The sequence below is a fragment of the Strongylocentrotus purpuratus genome, unplaced genomic scaffold (assembly GCF_000002235.5).
Source record: "Strongylocentrotus purpuratus isolate Spur 01 unplaced genomic scaffold, Spur_5.0 spur5_scaffold_15, whole genome shotgun sequence".
In the NCBI taxonomy this organism is placed as follows: Eukaryota; Metazoa; Echinodermata; class Echinoidea; order Camarodonta; family Strongylocentrotidae; genus Strongylocentrotus; species Strongylocentrotus purpuratus.
Genome location: NW_022145600.1, coordinates 20,067,998 through 20,086,306, shown reverse-complemented (window position 1 = coordinate 20,086,306; position 18,309 = coordinate 20,067,998). Strand labels below are relative to the sequence as shown.

The following is an 18,309-nucleotide window of genomic DNA, read 5'->3' as shown; positions in this document are numbered from 1 at the left end:
TATGTGACAAGTTCCGAAGGAGAGGATAACCTTCCTACATAGCTATAGAAGATATACCTGCGGGACGTTATTATTGTCTGAATACGATAACCGTGCGAAAGCGAGGAAGGGTGGGGGGGGGGGGGGGGGGAGGTCTAAAAAGGAAAGGGGTTGTCGCGCGTCATTACGTTTGTTTGATTGTTTTGTTATACCTGAATGCTAAGAAAGCATGTATATGTTTGGAAGCAAACAGCCAGGGGAACGACGGCTTTAAGTCCTGTCCGAGGGGCTTGGTGATGAGGGCTAATGCTTTACCAAAGGCACTATAGCCCATCGACTTGCTTTCGAACCCAGGACCCTCGTTAAAGAGACCACTGCGCTACCACTGAGGCATCGCAGTATTTCCCCTCATTTTGCCTTCTCTCTCTCTCTCTCTCTCTCTTCTCTCTCTCTCTCTATCTCTACCCCAGTTCCGCCTTCTTTATCATGAGAGGGGACACGTACCTCATCCCCTAATCCACACCATTGTAATTGGGTTCCGATCATGCTTCATGACTAACATCAACAAACACGAGCATCATCATTTTTTTTTTCGGCCAGTGGAAACTCAGTCTTGAGGTCGCTTGTATTCTTCTTCAAAAATCTTGACGGTGGCCAATACGCATTGAATAATATATCGACCCGCCTTTTCTTCTGACCCTGTTACATTCCTAGACCCTCAGGCGAAACCTCTCAACTACCAATCTTGAACTTCCACCCTTTCCAATCTTGAAAGGATCTACTTATGGCGGAAACCTAGAACAAACTCTCAGCCCAAAAGCCCGCCGGACTCATTTATTATTCACAAATCAGACAGGTATACATACGAGCCTCGTGTTTGTTTGTTTTTTGCATCGTTTTTTTTCGTGAAGAGGAAGGAATTAGATACCACGCTTAACGCCCTAAGAAATGGATAAAATCACTCAAGAGGACAAACTGTTCCGCCAGGGTGTTCCTTTTCATGAGCTAAAAATAAGACTCAGATTTTGTATTACATTATTCACCGTTTTCTTTATAAGCACTGCCTCTGCTATCCTCCTTTCTTTAATTCTTATCTATTTCTTATTTTGAGTCATTCCCTCAAAAGACGTCGTTATTATTGCTTCTGCAAAACTTTAAGGACAAAATAGTTTGACTTTATTATTCAGGATTACGGATTTCTTGCTTTAAAAGGTCAAGTCGTATTCCCAATCAGCTTAGAACTCAAGAAGGATGTGGTTCATTTTCTTTGACTTTGATAAACATGTATAGATATTTTTTATTTTGTTATGGCACAAATAGCCTATAGATACTTTTCTTATTGTGTAAAACTTGATATGAAACAGGCATTTAAAATATTTTCAATTGTTATGACGACGGGAGATAGCCCCCGGCTTTTACCTTGTCTACACAAATCTCAATTCTCTCTCTCTCTCTCTCTCTCTCTCTCTCTCTCTCTCTCTGAATGCTCTCACACACATACACACATATTTTCTCCGCCCACTCACGTTGTTGTTTTTCATCATACTTACAGAGACATTACTAGTCACATTTTCTTGTATATAGGCAAGGAGCAGCGATTGAGGTACGACGCTCCACGATCCAGCCCCACCCCCTTACGATATTCCACGATGTCCCACGATGCGTCACGAGCATTAAAGAGCCTTACAAGTTCGATGCTCCCCTTCTCACGCCAATCATAGTAACAAAAGTCATTTCTTATTAAGCAGCCTCAGGCCCTGGCTTTTAAGGCACAGACTATTCTCACATAATATGGTATAAGTCATTAATCTCCTTCGGAATAAATTGCGCTCCTTCTAAACGACGAATTAGTTAATAATACAAAAAATGTTATGTTGTTTTATTCTGTTTCGTTTCTTCAACAAAGATCATATGACTCTCTTACACTGATACCAGGTTACCATCATTACAACATGGGTTGAATGATTCACCAAAACGTTTAAAATTACATTAATTTGCAAAAATCTTCTACATTCCGATGGGTTTTTATTGAAATATAACCATCACCTGATTTAGATGGAAAAGTACCCCTAAGCACTTGGAGATGGGTTTCCGATCACTAACATATCAAAGAGGATTCTATGGGAATATGAAATCGCTATTTTGGAATTTGAGACTAGAATAATTATAGGTTCTTGTTAAATCATAATGTGTTTGCCATCGCAGGGCTCTTAGGGACATATTTGACATTAACAATCAGCATGGTCTGTCCGAAATATTACGCGATGAAATCATGAATACCCATTATAAAGATCTTATTTTCTAATCAGTATGACATGTACACTAAAGATCATTGATTGAATTGTCGGGGATAAGTTATCCATATGGCAAGTAAAAAGAAAGTACTGTAGGGCGTATTTCAGAACCTACTATATACATGTATATATTAGCCCAGCGTCTTGCCTGCAGATGCATGCGTGACACTTAAACTCAATTCAAATAAGTCTTGAGCACTGATCCTAGCTCAGACAGTATCTAGACAGTCTTAGAGACGTACTTCGAAGACTGGTAAGATGGCATTTTAAAAAGGGCAGGGATATATTTGAGTGCGCATTCGTCGATAGGGATGAGGTTTTTATTTTTTATATCAATATCATCTTTCTTTAAAAAAAAACATAATTGCCACTGTTGATAAAAGAAAAGGGTCATGTCATTATCATTTAAATTTAGAACTAGTACTTAAAACTGTCGTGTCACTGGAAACTATTAGGATATGTTTTACCACAAAAGCTACAATTAAGCTACAATGCGTAAACTGCAGTTGCACAAAAAATAATCACATTTATGTTTTGACTCTATTTACAGAAAATAATCTCTAAAACTGTGGCAATCCTGACCAGGCGCGTACGCAGTGGGGTGTTTGGGGGGTTAAATCCCCCCCCCCCTTTGGTATTTTTATGTGTGTAAACCCCCCTAAAAAATCCCTAAAACCCCCACCCCCCCCCCTTTGGTTTTTTTTTCTTTTTTTTTTAATTATTAAAAAAAAAAAAAAAAAAAATCACCCCCATGGCTGACCTAAGAAAGGTGACCTTACCCCCCCCCCCCAACGGATCAAAATGTCAATTTTTCGAATTTTGAGACAAAAAAAAAGTGTCCTCTTACCCCCCCCCCCCCCCCCCGCTTATTCAGCGGTCGGTTGAGTCGTTGTGATTTTTTTGAGACCAAAAAAAAAAAAAGTGTCCGCTTACTCCCCCCCCCCCCCCCCCCCCCCCCCCCCCCCCCCACTGAGTGACTTTTCGGCTGGCTGAGTCGTTGCGATTTTTTTTTGGGCTCCCCCAAAAAACAAAAAAATGTCCGCTTACCCCCCCCCCCCCCCCCCCCCCCCCCCCACTGAGCGACTTTTTGGCCGGCGCGATTTTCAAATTTTCCTGAGTCGTTGCGAAATTTTGGACCCGATTTTAAACCCCCCCCCCCCCCTTGAAAAAATCCTGCGTACGCCACTGATCCTGACCAACTAATAGCTAAATCAAAAGAAGTGGTGAGGGAGGGGGGCTGGTCAATACTGCATTTACATAATATGCCTACTTTAAAAGTAACCCTATTTCTGTTAATAAAACTATGGGGACGGTTCGCTCATCGATGCATTGATAATCATATAGTCGCAAAGCCCTATTCGACCGACCACCCCCGTAATCAACGCACTCGGGGTCCGCCAGCGATATGAGAGCACCGGAGCAAAATTGGATCTGATTGCATTTCGATCGTATTCTGTTCAAAACGGGGTCATTCATTGATCCATGTACATAGAACCATTATTTGCTCTAAGACGTGACCACCATTTTCCCCCTTTATTTCTTCTACTTTTATCACCTGAAAAGCGTCACTTTCCATCGTCAAAAACACATTTGATGTAGACAAATAGAATATAAGAGGCGAGCATAGGGTTTAAAGTTATTGACATAGCATTTATTCTTCCTTTGAAGTATTTTTCGATCGCATTATTATTCATCAAAAATTTTCTCGGCACAAAACAACGTTCACATGTCAAACAGAAGGGGAAAAAATCAGAATTGTTTTAATCGCATTATATTTATTAACCTTTGTACACTATTCATTGATGTTACAAAAAATATTAATTTGTTAAGTACAGTTTGTTCGTACTCGTTTTTTTTCTTTTCTATAAAGCCAACTGGAGATTGTAGAGACAAAATATGCCAACAAGCAATGATTGATTATTTTATTTATTTCTGATATGTAGACAGGGTGACTCGTTATTTCCAATGATGGTGGTCTTCCATGAGGCCATGTTAAATATAATGAGGAACGATAGTTTTAAAAATATACATATAATAACAATAATAGTAATAATAATAACAAAAGATGATAAATAAGAACATGTATACACAAGTCATATACAAAGTATTTGGTATCCTCATAATAAAGGAATGTATTTCAGTTATATAATTTTGTAGCTATTATGTTGATAAATGTTATGCACTACAAACAAACAAAATCTATGTTTACGCTTTTGCATATATTCGCAGCCTCCTGTGTGTGTGAAAATACTATATTTGTCACTCCTTTCTAATTTCATTTAATTGATTTCCCCAGCTTGTAATCTTCGTGGAATTTCTTTCTGGTGTTTACGTCGTGTCCATTTCACAGTGATTTAAAGAGTCATTGTCTAATACGACAATTTACCAGTGTAAAACGTTGTATGTTCCTATACCCTATATTCCTATTTACTATTTAACAGACAGAATGATAGCCCATTTTATAAGAACTGATGAAGGTTACACAATTGGAATTTTCAAGCAAAAAAGAGGGCATTTGAAAATTTCGCGATATGGTTCCCCGCACGACGTTTCCTTACCTTTTCTTCTTTTTTTTTCTTCTTTCTGTCCTTCTTCGCTTCTCCCTGTTTGCCCCCCCTCTCTCTCTCTCTCTCTCTCTCTCTCTCTCTCTCTCTCTCTCGCTTTCTCTCTCTTCCTCCCTCCCTTAACATGCTCGATTTTGCAAGAGCCGTTTGAGTATGATAGGGACTTCGAAAATTATGAATTTTGGATTGAAATATTTTAAGCAGGGAACTATACGACCATTGGACCAAGGTGGCAGTATTCCACTGTACTGTAGATCTTATGTAGGAATTATTATGCACTGTACATTAATGCACAACATTTCACTATAGGATCTGAGGAAAAAAATTGGAAATTATTATAGCTACATATTTTTGTTTGTTTTCCGGGCACAGACAAATCAATGAACATGATGGGAGTATATATTATGTAGGAATACAAATATGACGAAGCGAGGATATATCAAAACTAGCGGGAAAAAAACCCCAAAATTAAACCAGTACAAACAAATAAGTTGTTGGATAACTCGTAATCCAAATATTTTCTACACAAGAGCTAGAATAATATAAAATAACCAAATTAAGCGCAGAAAAAAGAATAATTCAGGAGGAACATCAATATCAAATATCTATATATATATATATATATGAACTCAAGTTTGATATATTATATCTCTCTTGGCATAGCTCTGTCTGTATTATAGAAAGTGTGTTTATTCTTCTTTAAAATGATACCATTTTTGTTGTGATTTTTCAGTCATGGAATGTGCAGTACATTAAAATAAGGGGCAGTTAAGGCGGATCCGGTAAATATAAGATAATGTGCTTTTTGTAAGATACATGTAGGCCTACATTCATTTCCTTTCATTGATACCTGAAGTCAAACTTGTCTTTGTGGTCACCTAATAAATGCAACCTGTCTATAGTATAGTGGTCACATCTGTGAGAAAATATTTAGCGCCGAATCAGCCAGCCGGCGATAAGCGGGGGGGGGGGGGGGGGGATAAGAGCACTAATTCGTTTTCTTTCTTTTTTTTTTGCTCAACGGGGGGGGGGGGATTTATAGTGAGCACACTATTTTCAATTTTTACTCAACACCGACCACCCCCCCCCCCCCCCCCCCACTAGATCCGCCACTGGTGGAGGGAAATACTTGTTATAATTGTTTCAGTTCAAAATAAGGATCACCTAATTTAAGTTGCTGGGATGGATGTTCAATTTTCGGTGCTACGTAGTTGTCAATTGTGTTTTTTCTCATAGTGGTGAAGACTACCACCCCTCCCCTCTTTTTGTAATAAATTTCTGAATACGCCACAGTCTTCGGGGAATGGGGGCACAGGCCTAACAGGCTATCCCCCCCCCCCCCCCTTCTCTCCCCGAAGAAAAGCTCTGAAGGCAAAGTATGCATATTAATATAATCCGCATGCAAATTCTAGTATGACGTCATCATTCAGTGATCAAGATGGCGAGTTCCATGACGAAGATTTTCCGGTCTGCTGTAAAGGTAATCAAGTTTTACAATAATGTCAAGGATTTTCGGACCATTTCAAATGTGATTTGAACTACGTAACTAGAGTGGTAAATTGTGGTCAGTTTCAACTCACTTCTTGGAGATAAAGTACGTTTTACGGGGTAAAATTATAAAATTACCGGGTTGAATATTTTCTGTTCGACTTGACGTGGGCCGTGGGTTAACTTCACTTGCCCGTCCCCGGAGTCCGGGCCATCGCTGCGGTGCCGCGCCGCTCAGCTCTGTTTGGCCTTTGGCTAAACGTTTGCACGTCTGCGCTCGTTCTGCATTCGCAGAGACCATCGGCATGGGCATAGACTCTAGACTAGATCTAGTTAGATTTATTGTTTAGGTGATAAATATGGAATATGATATTGGTATTATCTAGCCGGCGGGAATAATGATGTAAACAAAAACCTGATATTGATAAGATATTCATTGTTTGTTAAAATTAAAAGCTAGTCTAGACCTAGACCGAATTTTCCGTCTCTTTCGTTCGTTAGCCTCTTATTGGGGTAGGGTCGGCCGGCTCTCTCTTTAGAGACGGAAGCCGTTTATACACATGTCCTTGCTAACGCCACGGCCAGTCCTGGTCGTAGCGTTTTGCCCCCAAAATCCCCCAAAATGTCATTTTACCTCGAGCATGTTATATTGTAAATTAGGCCTAGGCTATAATAAATCAGTTCCACTTACCAACTTGACTGAAATAATCAGTTTAATAGTCCCTTTTTAGGAAATTATGGGTCAAAATCGGAATCCATGTTGAAAAAGATTTTCAAAATGGATTTCGATTTTGACCCATAATTTCCTAAAAAAGGGACTATTAAACTGATTATTTCAGTCAAGTTGGTAAGTGGAACTGATTTATTATAGCCTAGGCCTAATTTACAATATAACATGCTCGAGGTAAAATGACATTTTGGGGGATTTTGGGGGCAAAACGCTACGACCAGGACTGGCCGTGGCGTTAGCAAGGACATGTGTATAAACGGCTTCCGTCTCTAAAGAGAGAGCCGACCCTACCCCAATAAGAGGCTAACGAACGAAAGAGACGGAAAATTCGGTCTAGTCTAGACCTAGACAGCAATAACCATCTGATTTGGGTCATTTCTTTAATAAAACTGACATTTGTTGTCATTCCCCAATACAGATGGCAACCCAGAGATCTCGTACCGTGGGGGTAGCTATAGCCAACAATGGCAGCTTTTTATGTCAAAACATTTTCTCCCCGATTTTCTTTATTTAGATCTAATTTTCTGATTTCTAAATCAGATGTAAATTAGGTCGGTATGTCATTTGTCCTAATTACAGTTATCAAAATTTGATAACTTAATATTAAATGTATAATTTACGGACTTACTTATATGAATTATCCAATTTGTATTTCCGAACTGTGAAACGGTACGTTCATGCATTCGAAATATTACCCGGAGGCCGATATATTTCCGGGTCCACCTACCAAAACATAGCCAAATGGCCAATCAGAGCACTCGTTTCGTGGGAGTTCGTTGGTCAAGCTGGGCCGACTCGTACGTAGCTACGGTAGCTATTGGACGTTCGAAAAGAAAAAATGAATATTCATCAACTAAAACCAAGACGGATAATGTTGACGACGAGACTTTCTCGGATTAATCATTTTTTTAGGATCTAAATGAGCAAGCTATCGTAAGTCAAATAAGCTATATATATGTTATTTTTAATTAGACTCTAAATTATTGTCATATTGCAGCATGTATGAGGATGTAAAGAGTGAAAATCTTGTTGCATATCTCATTCATCGCGGTCCGGTCGAACCGAACCATTTGTTCCGTACAGTGCCTCACAGAAAGAGGTCCCCAGACTTCAGTCTCTATAATCGGAGGTCTAGTGGAACCAGACGTAGTCTCAGTGGAACAACCGACGATTAGAGAGACTGAAGCTTTCGGTCTAGTCTAGACCTAGACCGAAAGCTTCAGTCTCTATACCGTCGGTTGTTCCACTGAGACTACGTCTGGCTCCACTAGACCTCCGGTTTATAGAGACAGAACGATCGCCTATGCCAGCCTATGTTGAAGATATCACGGCTAGATTTTAGCCGTTAGGCCCCTCCCACAAACATGACAAACTTGCCATGGCCGTATTGTTATGCCCCCAAAATCCCCCAAAATGTCATTTTACCTCGTCCATATCCAATTTTACATTAGGCCTAGGCTATAATACATCGGTTCCACTTACTAACTTGATTGAAATAATCCGTTTAATGGTCCCTTTTAAGGAAATTATAGGTCAAAATCGACATCCATGTTGAAAATCTTGGAAGCCGTGTTAAACTCTCGCTGCCGTCAATCTCATCCCTTCTAGTCTACGCCGAAGGCAAAATGATTATGAAAGAAAAACTGTGCGCCATCTACACGTTCGTAATGGCGTTATCACAGTTTTTCCTCATGAATATTAACACCAACAATAACTTGTGTACAGTATGAAATCCAACAAGCTGTGCTCCAGTAGAACAGGGAATACCAAACACGTTTACACGAACAGTAACTTTTGTACAGGATGATATCACCAACAAGCTGTGCTCCAGTAGAACAGTAGAACATGAACAGTAACTTTATAAATTATAATAATCGCCGTTCTTCTGCCTGCAACCCGCATAGAATTTTTGAAGGATCTTGTCCAGGTCTGCATTCGGAAGTCTGTTTACATCTCCGAGGTCCGTGTTGACATTTCGCAAGAACTCTTCAAATATTTTAATGCCGTATTTTACTGCATACTTCGTATTTTTGCTATCAGCAGAATCAATTAAGTCTTGCAGCTGAATGTCATCCATAAGTTGAAATCTTGGCATAGCTGTGTCCTCCATTTTGCCTCTTTATTGACAAAAAATTGGAAACTAAAAACCCCAGTATTTTGCGATCGAGACTAGTACACAAAATGGCGATCGGTCGTCTGCGCTGCGTGGATTGGTAGATTCGTCGCCTGAATGCAGCGACCAAAATCAAATTGCACTCAAACACCGTTAACGGTATTGCGCATCGGTCATCGCACAAAAGAAACTTATACGGTAACACGTAAACCAAAATGGGGATCGCAGCAAAATGACGTCACGTTTCACAGCCATGGAAAAAGTGCTATGAAAAATGGATATAAACCGGTAGAGCCGGGAAAAATGACTATGAATTTCAATTAGCGGGCATGGTTAAGAACATGGCTGCATTTTCAACCAATTAGAAGACAGGATTAGTAAAGAATCTTAAAATGAGGTATATAAATCCTTTTAGTTGTGATATGATTTTACAAGCAGTTCTTTTCATTGATTGTCATTGCAGCTATCCAAGCACCACAATTATGGCGCTCAGCGATGCTTCTCTGCTACAGCTGTTACGAACCAGGTAAATCCAAGATAATGTGCTTTTTGTAAGATCCATGTCCATTTGTTTCCTTTCATTGATACCTGAAGTAAAAACTGTCCCTGTGGTCCCCTAATAAATGCAACCTGTCTATCGCTTAAAGGGAAAGTCCACCCTGAAATTAAGTTAGTTTTAATAGGAGTAGAAAAATGAGAGAAACAAGTCAGTGAAAGTTTGAGCAAATTCCGATTAAAAATAAGGAAGTTAGGATTTTTGAAGTTGTGATCAATCAAACACAAATTGGCAACTCTATGACGTATCATGCGAGCTCAACTTCCATTTGCTCAGTACTAAAAAAAATCTAAAATTTTCATTTTCCCTCAAGAAAAATTCCAACCATACATGCACCCTAAATATAATAATTGCAAATATGTTTCTATACTCCCCCTGCAAGGAACAAATATATATTCCGTCATCAATAACGAAGAAAACATGATTTTATGGAATATTTTGCACAAAGCAAATGAAGGAGAGCTCGTATAATAAGTCACAGAGTTGCCAATTTGTATTTGATTGATCACAACTTCAATAATTCATAACTTTCTTATTTTCATTCAGAATTTGCTCAAACTTTCACTCACCTGATTTTCTTATTATTCTGCCTCTATCGAAACAAACTTATTTTGGGGGTGGACTTTCCCTTTAATGGTTGCTTCTATATGGTATCCCTGCAGAAAGAAACATGTATTGTAGAACCCTCTAGAAAGGCCACCTTTCCATATTGGCCTCTCATCCTGTTTCCATTTTGTGACCTTGATAGACAGGTTGAACTGAATATGGAGTAAAATTTTATGAACACCACTAATATCCGTACTTGGGAAAAGAACCAGTATTTAGAGAAATAGACAGAGGTCACATAATATCAACATATACTTGATAAGAAACAACCCTTATTTGATCGCAGAAGATAAATACAAAGTGTGAGGACTTGGTTTGTTTGTTTTACCCGACTGCTAAGAAAGCATGCGTATGCTGTAAGTAAGCAACCAGGGGACCAATGGCTTTAAGTCCTCTCAGAGGGACTTAATACTTTGTAATAATATTCCTCCAGAAGCAATGCAGGCTGCTTTTGATAGAAAAATGAGAGCTGTAAACAATAACTTATTTCTACCTTTTTAATAATAATAAAAATAGTGGCTACTTGTATAGCACACAGGTCCACCTTTCGGTGCTCATGGCGCTTGGTGGTAGTAGCAAATACTCAAGCGAGATACTTTACCTTTGTTTTATATCTGTATGTTTTTTCTAGTCTGATGATATAAAGACAGTCACTCTAATTCCTGGAGATGGTGTGGGACCTGAACTCATGCAGTCAGTGAAAGAGGTCTTCAAAGCCGGTGGTGTGCCTGTGCAGTTTGATGAAATCTTTATCAGGTAAGGGGTATATGGAATCTTAATATTTTGCCATGCATATCAGAAAGCGCCAATGAAAAGAAACATACGTGCTATCAGGGTTTCCAAAAAGGGAAAAGGATTTTAATTTCTACAAGCAGGGAGATTCAGGGATATTTGGAAAAAAGTCACTCAATTGAAGTAAATTTTTGTTGTGTTCTTTGAACCCACAAGTGAGGTGATGGATCATCGAAATGGTGACGTAGATGAAGTTGTGGAATCTTTGAAGAAGAATCATGTGGCCTTCAAAGAAATCATCCGCACAACTAATGTAATTTTACAAGACAGATTTTACAGTATAATCCTAACTATAATTATCATATTTTATCATAATTATTTTTTTTAATCTCATGTTATCTGCACCCACCATTGAGGTGATGGACCATCAACATGCCGGCGTTGATGAAGTGGTGGAATCCCTGAAGAAGAACCATGTGACCCTCAAGGGAATCATCCACACACCTAATGATTTTACAGTATACTTCAAACTACAGTTATCATATTTTATCATAAGTTTTTTTTAAATTCTCATTGTGTTATCTGCACCCACCAGTGAGGTGATGGACCATCAACATGCCGGCGTTGATGAAGTGGTGGAATCCCTGAAGAAGAACCATGTGGCCCTCAAGGGAATCATCCACACACCTACTGGTGGCACAGGACAACTCCAGACACTCAACATGAAAATGAGGTTTGTTCAAATCTTATAATTAGAACCAGAAAAGTTTCAAACTAACAGTAGAAATGTATTTAGATATTGACAAAACATTCTTCTTTCTTTCTGTTTGATGATGTTGATAACTTGATATCGTTTTGTTGTTGGTTGAATTTTGTATGTGTGTGAGAAAGAGGGATATATGTTAAATATATGTAGGATCTAGCCTGACTACCATGTTGTGTGTGCAACATTTCTATGTAACCCACTTTGCATTTTCTACTCCTATTAGTCCTAGGGCATCTTTTAAACCCCTCTGCACTAGTTTAGCCAGGAGGGATTTAGACCTCCCTGCATGGTCACTGACAGGTGGTTATCTCATCAACTCAGCTTTCAATTAACATAAGAAAAAGGGGACCATGGGGGACCAATGGTCACCGATTAGGCATTGTTTGCTGTATAGAGGGCGCAAGTAGCTAGTAGTGCAGTGGGGCTTTAAATATTTTTCTTCCCAATGTGTAATAAGTGTTTTTTTGTTGTTGCTTTGATTGAGAATAAAAATAACACCTGCATTTATTTTATGACTAAGATGGTCAAATTTGAATCTATTTTTGTCTCTTATGTAGCTGCAAGCGCAAACAAGTTAAATAGGACTTTATTGTTAGGCAAGATGGAATTGTAGATAAAATACCTTTTCTGAGGCAAAACACACTTGATAGGGATTCAAATTTTTTACCTCTTAATGTGGATTGAATTAATGAACCGTCATTCTTTGGTCCCCTTGATACTAACTATTATCTGTTTTTCTTCCTTTTCATCGTACAGGAACGAACTGGACCTGTTTGCAAATGTTGTCCGCTGCCGTACGATCCCCGGTGTGAAGACCAGACACTCCAACCTGGACTTTGTGGTCATCAGGGAACAGACAGAAGGAGAGTACAGTGCACTTGAACATGAGGTAAGCGGTTCAAGTCCTTGATCGACTTCTTTAGTGGTATGAATTCTATTCCTCAAGGAAACAACTAAGATGTTACAATTATCACACTTGCGTGCATTTGTTGTTAATCAAGCATAGCTTTCCCATTATAAAGGGAGATGGCCGTCAGTTTCCATGTGCAGTACTGTAGGTCATTATTTGCTGACTTGGTGGAAATATAATGGGTGTACAAGTCTCGCACACAGCAAACCTGTTATCCCATCAAGAAATATCCTGAGTCTCTTGGAGAGTCTTTGGTTGAGGGAAATGCAAAAAAACGACTTTCCCAAATGGAAAATGCAGAGCATTACGTAAGGCCCGTTGGTCATAAAAAACTGATGGGTAATCCTAGTGATTGACAATACCTATTATTTGGTAAGCACACTGATGGTGTCACATGAGAGCCCACTCCTCTGCATCTTTAATGTACATCTGTGTAGAAATATGACTGATGTAGGACCGAATACTGTGCAGACTTATAACAGATGAAGTTTGAAAATGATATCCTAGCAGGATCCTGAGACTTGTCTACCTGATGACCAAAAGTCTGTGAAAACTGCCTTAGTATAGATAGCATAAGAATGATCATTTATGAAGTCTCATGATGAGGATATTAAAATATCTTAAACAAGATTAATTGTTTACTGTAAATATGGTACTTTGAGAACGCTTGCTGTCATTTTGATCATCATTATATCACGTAACTTTTTGTTTACCTTTGTATAGAGCGTACCCGGAGTTGTAGAATGTTTGAAGATCATCACCAGGGCCAAGTCAGAAAGGATTGCCAAGTTTGCCTTTGACTATGCCACTAAACATGGTAGGAAGAAGGTCACTGCAGTACACAAGGCCAACATCATGTGAGTATTAGTTGAACAACTCACATCTATATTAATGAAAAATTGATATTCTAGTTATTTTTTGTGTTGTAACAAATGGGAAAGTTGTCCGACACTACATCAGAGAGACATGCTGATTCCGCCAATTTTAAGAGCCTATACCTATAATGATTACAACTTTAGAAAATGTATAACTTTCTCACTTTCTATCTGATTTCATTCAAACTTTCACTAGTCTACTTCTCTGATTTTTCTGCTTTCCTCTAGAGCAGTTTGTTATCAAGATTTGTTCCCCTTTAATGTAAACTTATACCTTTCAAACTATCTATTTAAATTCCTTGTACTACAGGAAGCTGAGTGATGGGCTGTTCCTGGAGAGCTGTCGTCAGATGTCTACCCTCTACCCCAAGATCGAGTTTGAGGCCATGATCGTTGACAACACCTGCATGCAGCTCGTCTCCAACCCTCATCAGTTTGATGTCATGGTCACGCCCAATCTCTATGGCAACATCGTCGACAACCTTGCCGCAGGTCTAGTGGGCGGGGCTGGAGTGGTCCCTGGAGAAAACTTCTCGAAAGACTATGCAATCTTCGAACCAGTGAGTCACAAATGCTTATGTGTGTTGTTTTTCAATGTTATTTATAACATTGGATGGCTTTGAGTGTGATACAAGAATATATTACTTGAGCTATGGCAATATTGAACGAGTCGGAGATGAGTCCAATGTTGTTATAACGAGAGCAATATATTCTTGTATTACACAAAAACAAAGCCATATAATATTATTATTATTATCTATATCTTGCTGACCAGCGAAATAACAAAATTTGACTTACATGTACCTCGCTAAATATGGAAATTTCCAGATGTCTGAGCAAAACAAAAACAATATTGGTCAGTAATCCAGGTACTGCGCTAAAGATAATGAATACATTGATTTATTGTACCACTTGGAAGCCTTATTTTGATAATAATCCAAGGTATCATACTGCTTCATTTGGATAAAAATGTGTTAGTCAGAAGTTAAGGAGAATATAATTTTGCCAACAGGTAATTCTTTTTTTCTGAGTAAAATGACAATTCTGCCTTGATAGTAGTTTAATGTCCAATTCGATGGCACACATTAGTCAACAAGTGCTCTACTGTCACTCCATATCACTATTAAACCAAAATTCCTTTGTTCTTCCCTGGACCAAACTTTGTATCTAACCCTAACCCATCCTCAAAACCTAACCAAAAATTCAGTCATCACCTGTGCTCCAACTGTATCTTTGACAAAAATAAATCCTGTAGCAATTTCTGCTCGAGCAGATAGTGGATTGTCTAGTTTCTGCTGTGACCGTATTTATTCTAATTTTGTTGATTGATGTAGATCCAATGTCTGGTGTCTTGAATTGCTGTACTTCTCTTCGTTTGTCCTGTGTTCATTCATTTTCAGGATATATTCTTTGATGCAGTACTATCGTAGTACTTCAAGACGTGTTGCATGTATGAATTTGTTCTACTGAAGATACTGAGTTCCTACTTGTTAGCTAATGCCAATCAAAATGTTTTCTTTTCTTTTCTTTTTTTTGTGCAGGGAGCACGCCACACCTTCTCCCAGGCCCAGGGTCGAAGTATTGCCAACCCTACCTGTATGCTGCTGACTGCTGCTAACATGCTCCAACATCTCAAGTGAGTACCGGTAGTGATGTTCAGGCTCCTCAAACTCTATGGTCTGGGGTGGTGTCTTCAATGATGCAACACATTCTCTATCATTGTTGCATTGCTAGGCAAACCCAAGCTGTTTTGTCCCATACATTACCGATCATATCTCAGATTTCCTAATGTCATTTTTACATTTATCATAGTACAGGTAAAGCAACAACTTTCTTTTCTAGACTTCATATGACATTTCCTGTTTTTCATAAGATAAACAAATATAGTAAAGACATATAACGATGAGCAGTAAATTTACGCTATAAATGGAAAAAGAAATGAGTTAAAGCATGTATTTTAATAATATATACAAATATTGTTTGGATATTGGTTGTATAAAATGTAAAAGTTTGTTTTTAATTTTGTTGTAAAAAATAATAATTGCCCATTGGAGCAAAGATATGGGGGGGGGGGAGATTTCATAATGTCTGATGTCTGTATAAAGCTTACAGCCTAACTAGAGCTTGAATAGGACAAACATCAAATAAAATAATATTATGTCAATTCATGTTCACAATTCCATAACATGATTCAATATTGGGTAATCTATGCGACATATCTTGGACTTCGCCAAATACAAATATACAATATTAATGAAAAGATGATGTCACTGTGTTCCAATAAACAAAAAATGAGAAGACAATTGCTCATTAGAGCAGTGGTCTCGTAACAGGGTATTCTCTCGTTCGAAACCAATGCTTGTGCCCTTTGGTAAGGCATTAATCCTCATTACCAAGTCTCTTGGAGAGGACTTAAAGCCATTGGTCCCCTGGTTACTCACTTACAAGCATACACATGCTTTCTTAGCAGCCAGGTAAAATATACAAACAAACAAAGTTAAACATATTAACATATCCTTATTGTGGCATTCTAACTTAGTAAAATATTTGTTTCACAAACAATGTCATTTAAAATCAAAGACAGAAGATGTTCCTGTTTGTTTATGACTACATGTTAAGAAGTACAATGATCTTTGTCTTTATGTACAGCCTTGAGGTGTATGCCAAGACCATAACCGATTCAGTTGAAAGGGTCATCAAGGCAGGAAAGGTAAGTCCATTTGCCGTAATCATATTCCAGTTGGGGAAAAAATAATAATTGGGGCATCACAATTTCCCAAAATATGAAAATAATAATTGGATATTTTCTATTGAACAAACAATCATACCTGGTCCAAATAAAAATATATTATGGAGTATATTAATGCAGGTCCTTTAAAAAGAAAAGGCCATCCCAAGTCATAGACTTTTGAAAACTTCAAAAAATGTAATCATTTTGTGTGCTAGAACAAATGGAAAAGCTTACTGTCACTATGTCACATAGACATTACCAACTCAGCCAATTTGGAGAGACCATTCCTATATTGATTGCAGCTTTCTAAAATTCATAACTTTCTCATTTTGTATCGGATTTCATTTAAAATTTCACCTGTATGCTTCTCTGATGAGTAGTTTGCTATCAAGTTAGGTATTCCCTTTAAAACAATGGGAGTGAAGTAGGGAGTTTGTCCCATATGTAGCAGCATGCAAGAAAAATCCCTATACTCAGTATCACACTGATTTTTAACCTCTAAAGAAATTTCCCCGCAACGTGGACAAGCCTTGTTGTAAAGAAATGTTTAGCTTGCACCTAGTAGATAAAGATTGCATGCTCGATCTTGTAATCAAAAACCAGTCAGACCGAATCTTGGAACCAGCAGGATTTGAACCTGCCATCTACTGCTTGCCGTGTAGCACTTATACTACCAGGCTATCACTAGTCCATGACACAGTCATGTACCTCAGCTCTCTTAACTTATTCTGACTGATTGGTATTCATCAGTCTACCATTAGGACAATAGATTTAGGCCTCCTGGACATGCCTGTTGAATGTCACTTGGCTAAGAGAATGAAAAAGTTATACTGTATAACAGTAAATCCAGTCACATTGATGGGAAAACCAGTATTTCAAGACTTTGTCTGCTATTGTTCGGTTAGGAGTTGGTCTGGTGATGTGACTTTGGTACACTTATGGGGCGTTGCAAGAAAGTTGTGATTGAATGCAAGTTACGATTGATTGCAAGTTGCAAAATTTGCAACTGATAATTGCAATTGATTGCAACTCAACTTTCGTGCAACGCCCCACTACTCGCCTAAATTTTTTAGGATTTTGTTAGGATTAAAGCTTTAACAATTGAATTAAGTTAACTAGATGTAGCTTTAATCCCCCCCCTCCCTCTCTCTCTCTCTCTCTCTCTCTCTCTCTCTCTCTCTCTTACTTACTAATGGGGCATTGCAAGAAAGTTTAGTTGTGATCAGAATTACGCTCGATCTGGGGATTTGCAATTGATTGCAACTTTCTTGCAACGCCCCATATGTCTTGTTTTATTTACGTTCTATAAATGCAACAACCACCTGTAAATGCATTTACCATGATTTTTCTTTTCTTTTCACTTATCAGGTTCGAACTCAAGATCTCGGTGGCTATGCAACAACCCATGAATTCACAAGTGCAGTCGTCAACAACATGAGATAGACAATCATTTTTTCTTGCCATTTTCTTCGGAGACTGAGAGGACTCACAGGTTGTTGTGATGAACATGTATATCAATATTTATTTCAATATGAAAAATTCATTTTATTGTTACTAAAGAGAATTATATCATATTGATGAAAGTGTTGAAGTCTAAATTCACAAATTTCCCAAATGTATAACTTAAATTTACAGTCTTGCAACAATAAAGGTCAGTAATAAAGTTTCTGGGTCAACAATATACAAAGGAAAAAAAATTCTAGGTCAACAAACATGTATTGCTAAAGAAAGATTTAATTTTTAACAAGAATATTCAACTTAGATCTTCACTTTGTTGTTATAGCTGCCATGCCAAACATGTAGAATGTAATATGTTATTTATAGATCTTCCTGTTTAACATGAATTTATTTCCTACATATAACAATGAGGGGGGAAATGTACCTCTTTAGAGGAACCATACAACTTTAATGTTATTTCATGTACATTTTCATAAACTGTTGATATTTATCAAAACTGGAGTGTAG

The 18,309-nt window shown here is 38.2% G+C and overlaps 1 protein-coding gene across 1 annotated transcript; it reads left to right on the top strand.

Annotated features, from left to right (window-relative positions):
- The first annotated feature begins 6,261 nt into the window (after positions 1-6,261).
- On the top strand, positions 6,262-17,922 carry LOC584151 (isocitrate dehydrogenase [NAD] subunit beta, mitochondrial). The gene is made up of 10 exons (XM_030985797.1): positions 6,262-6,317; positions 9,632-9,694; positions 10,962-11,086; positions 11,658-11,795; positions 12,585-12,717; positions 13,462-13,595; positions 13,924-14,173; positions 15,155-15,249; positions 16,263-16,323; positions 17,713-17,922. Exons 1-10 carry the CDS (start codon positions 6,276-6,278, stop codon positions 17,785-17,787), a joined length of 1,116 nt encoding a protein of 371 aa, XP_030841657.1. The 5' UTR covers positions 6,262-6,275; the 3' UTR covers positions 17,788-17,922.
- Positions 17,923-18,309: the final 387 nt, after the last annotated feature.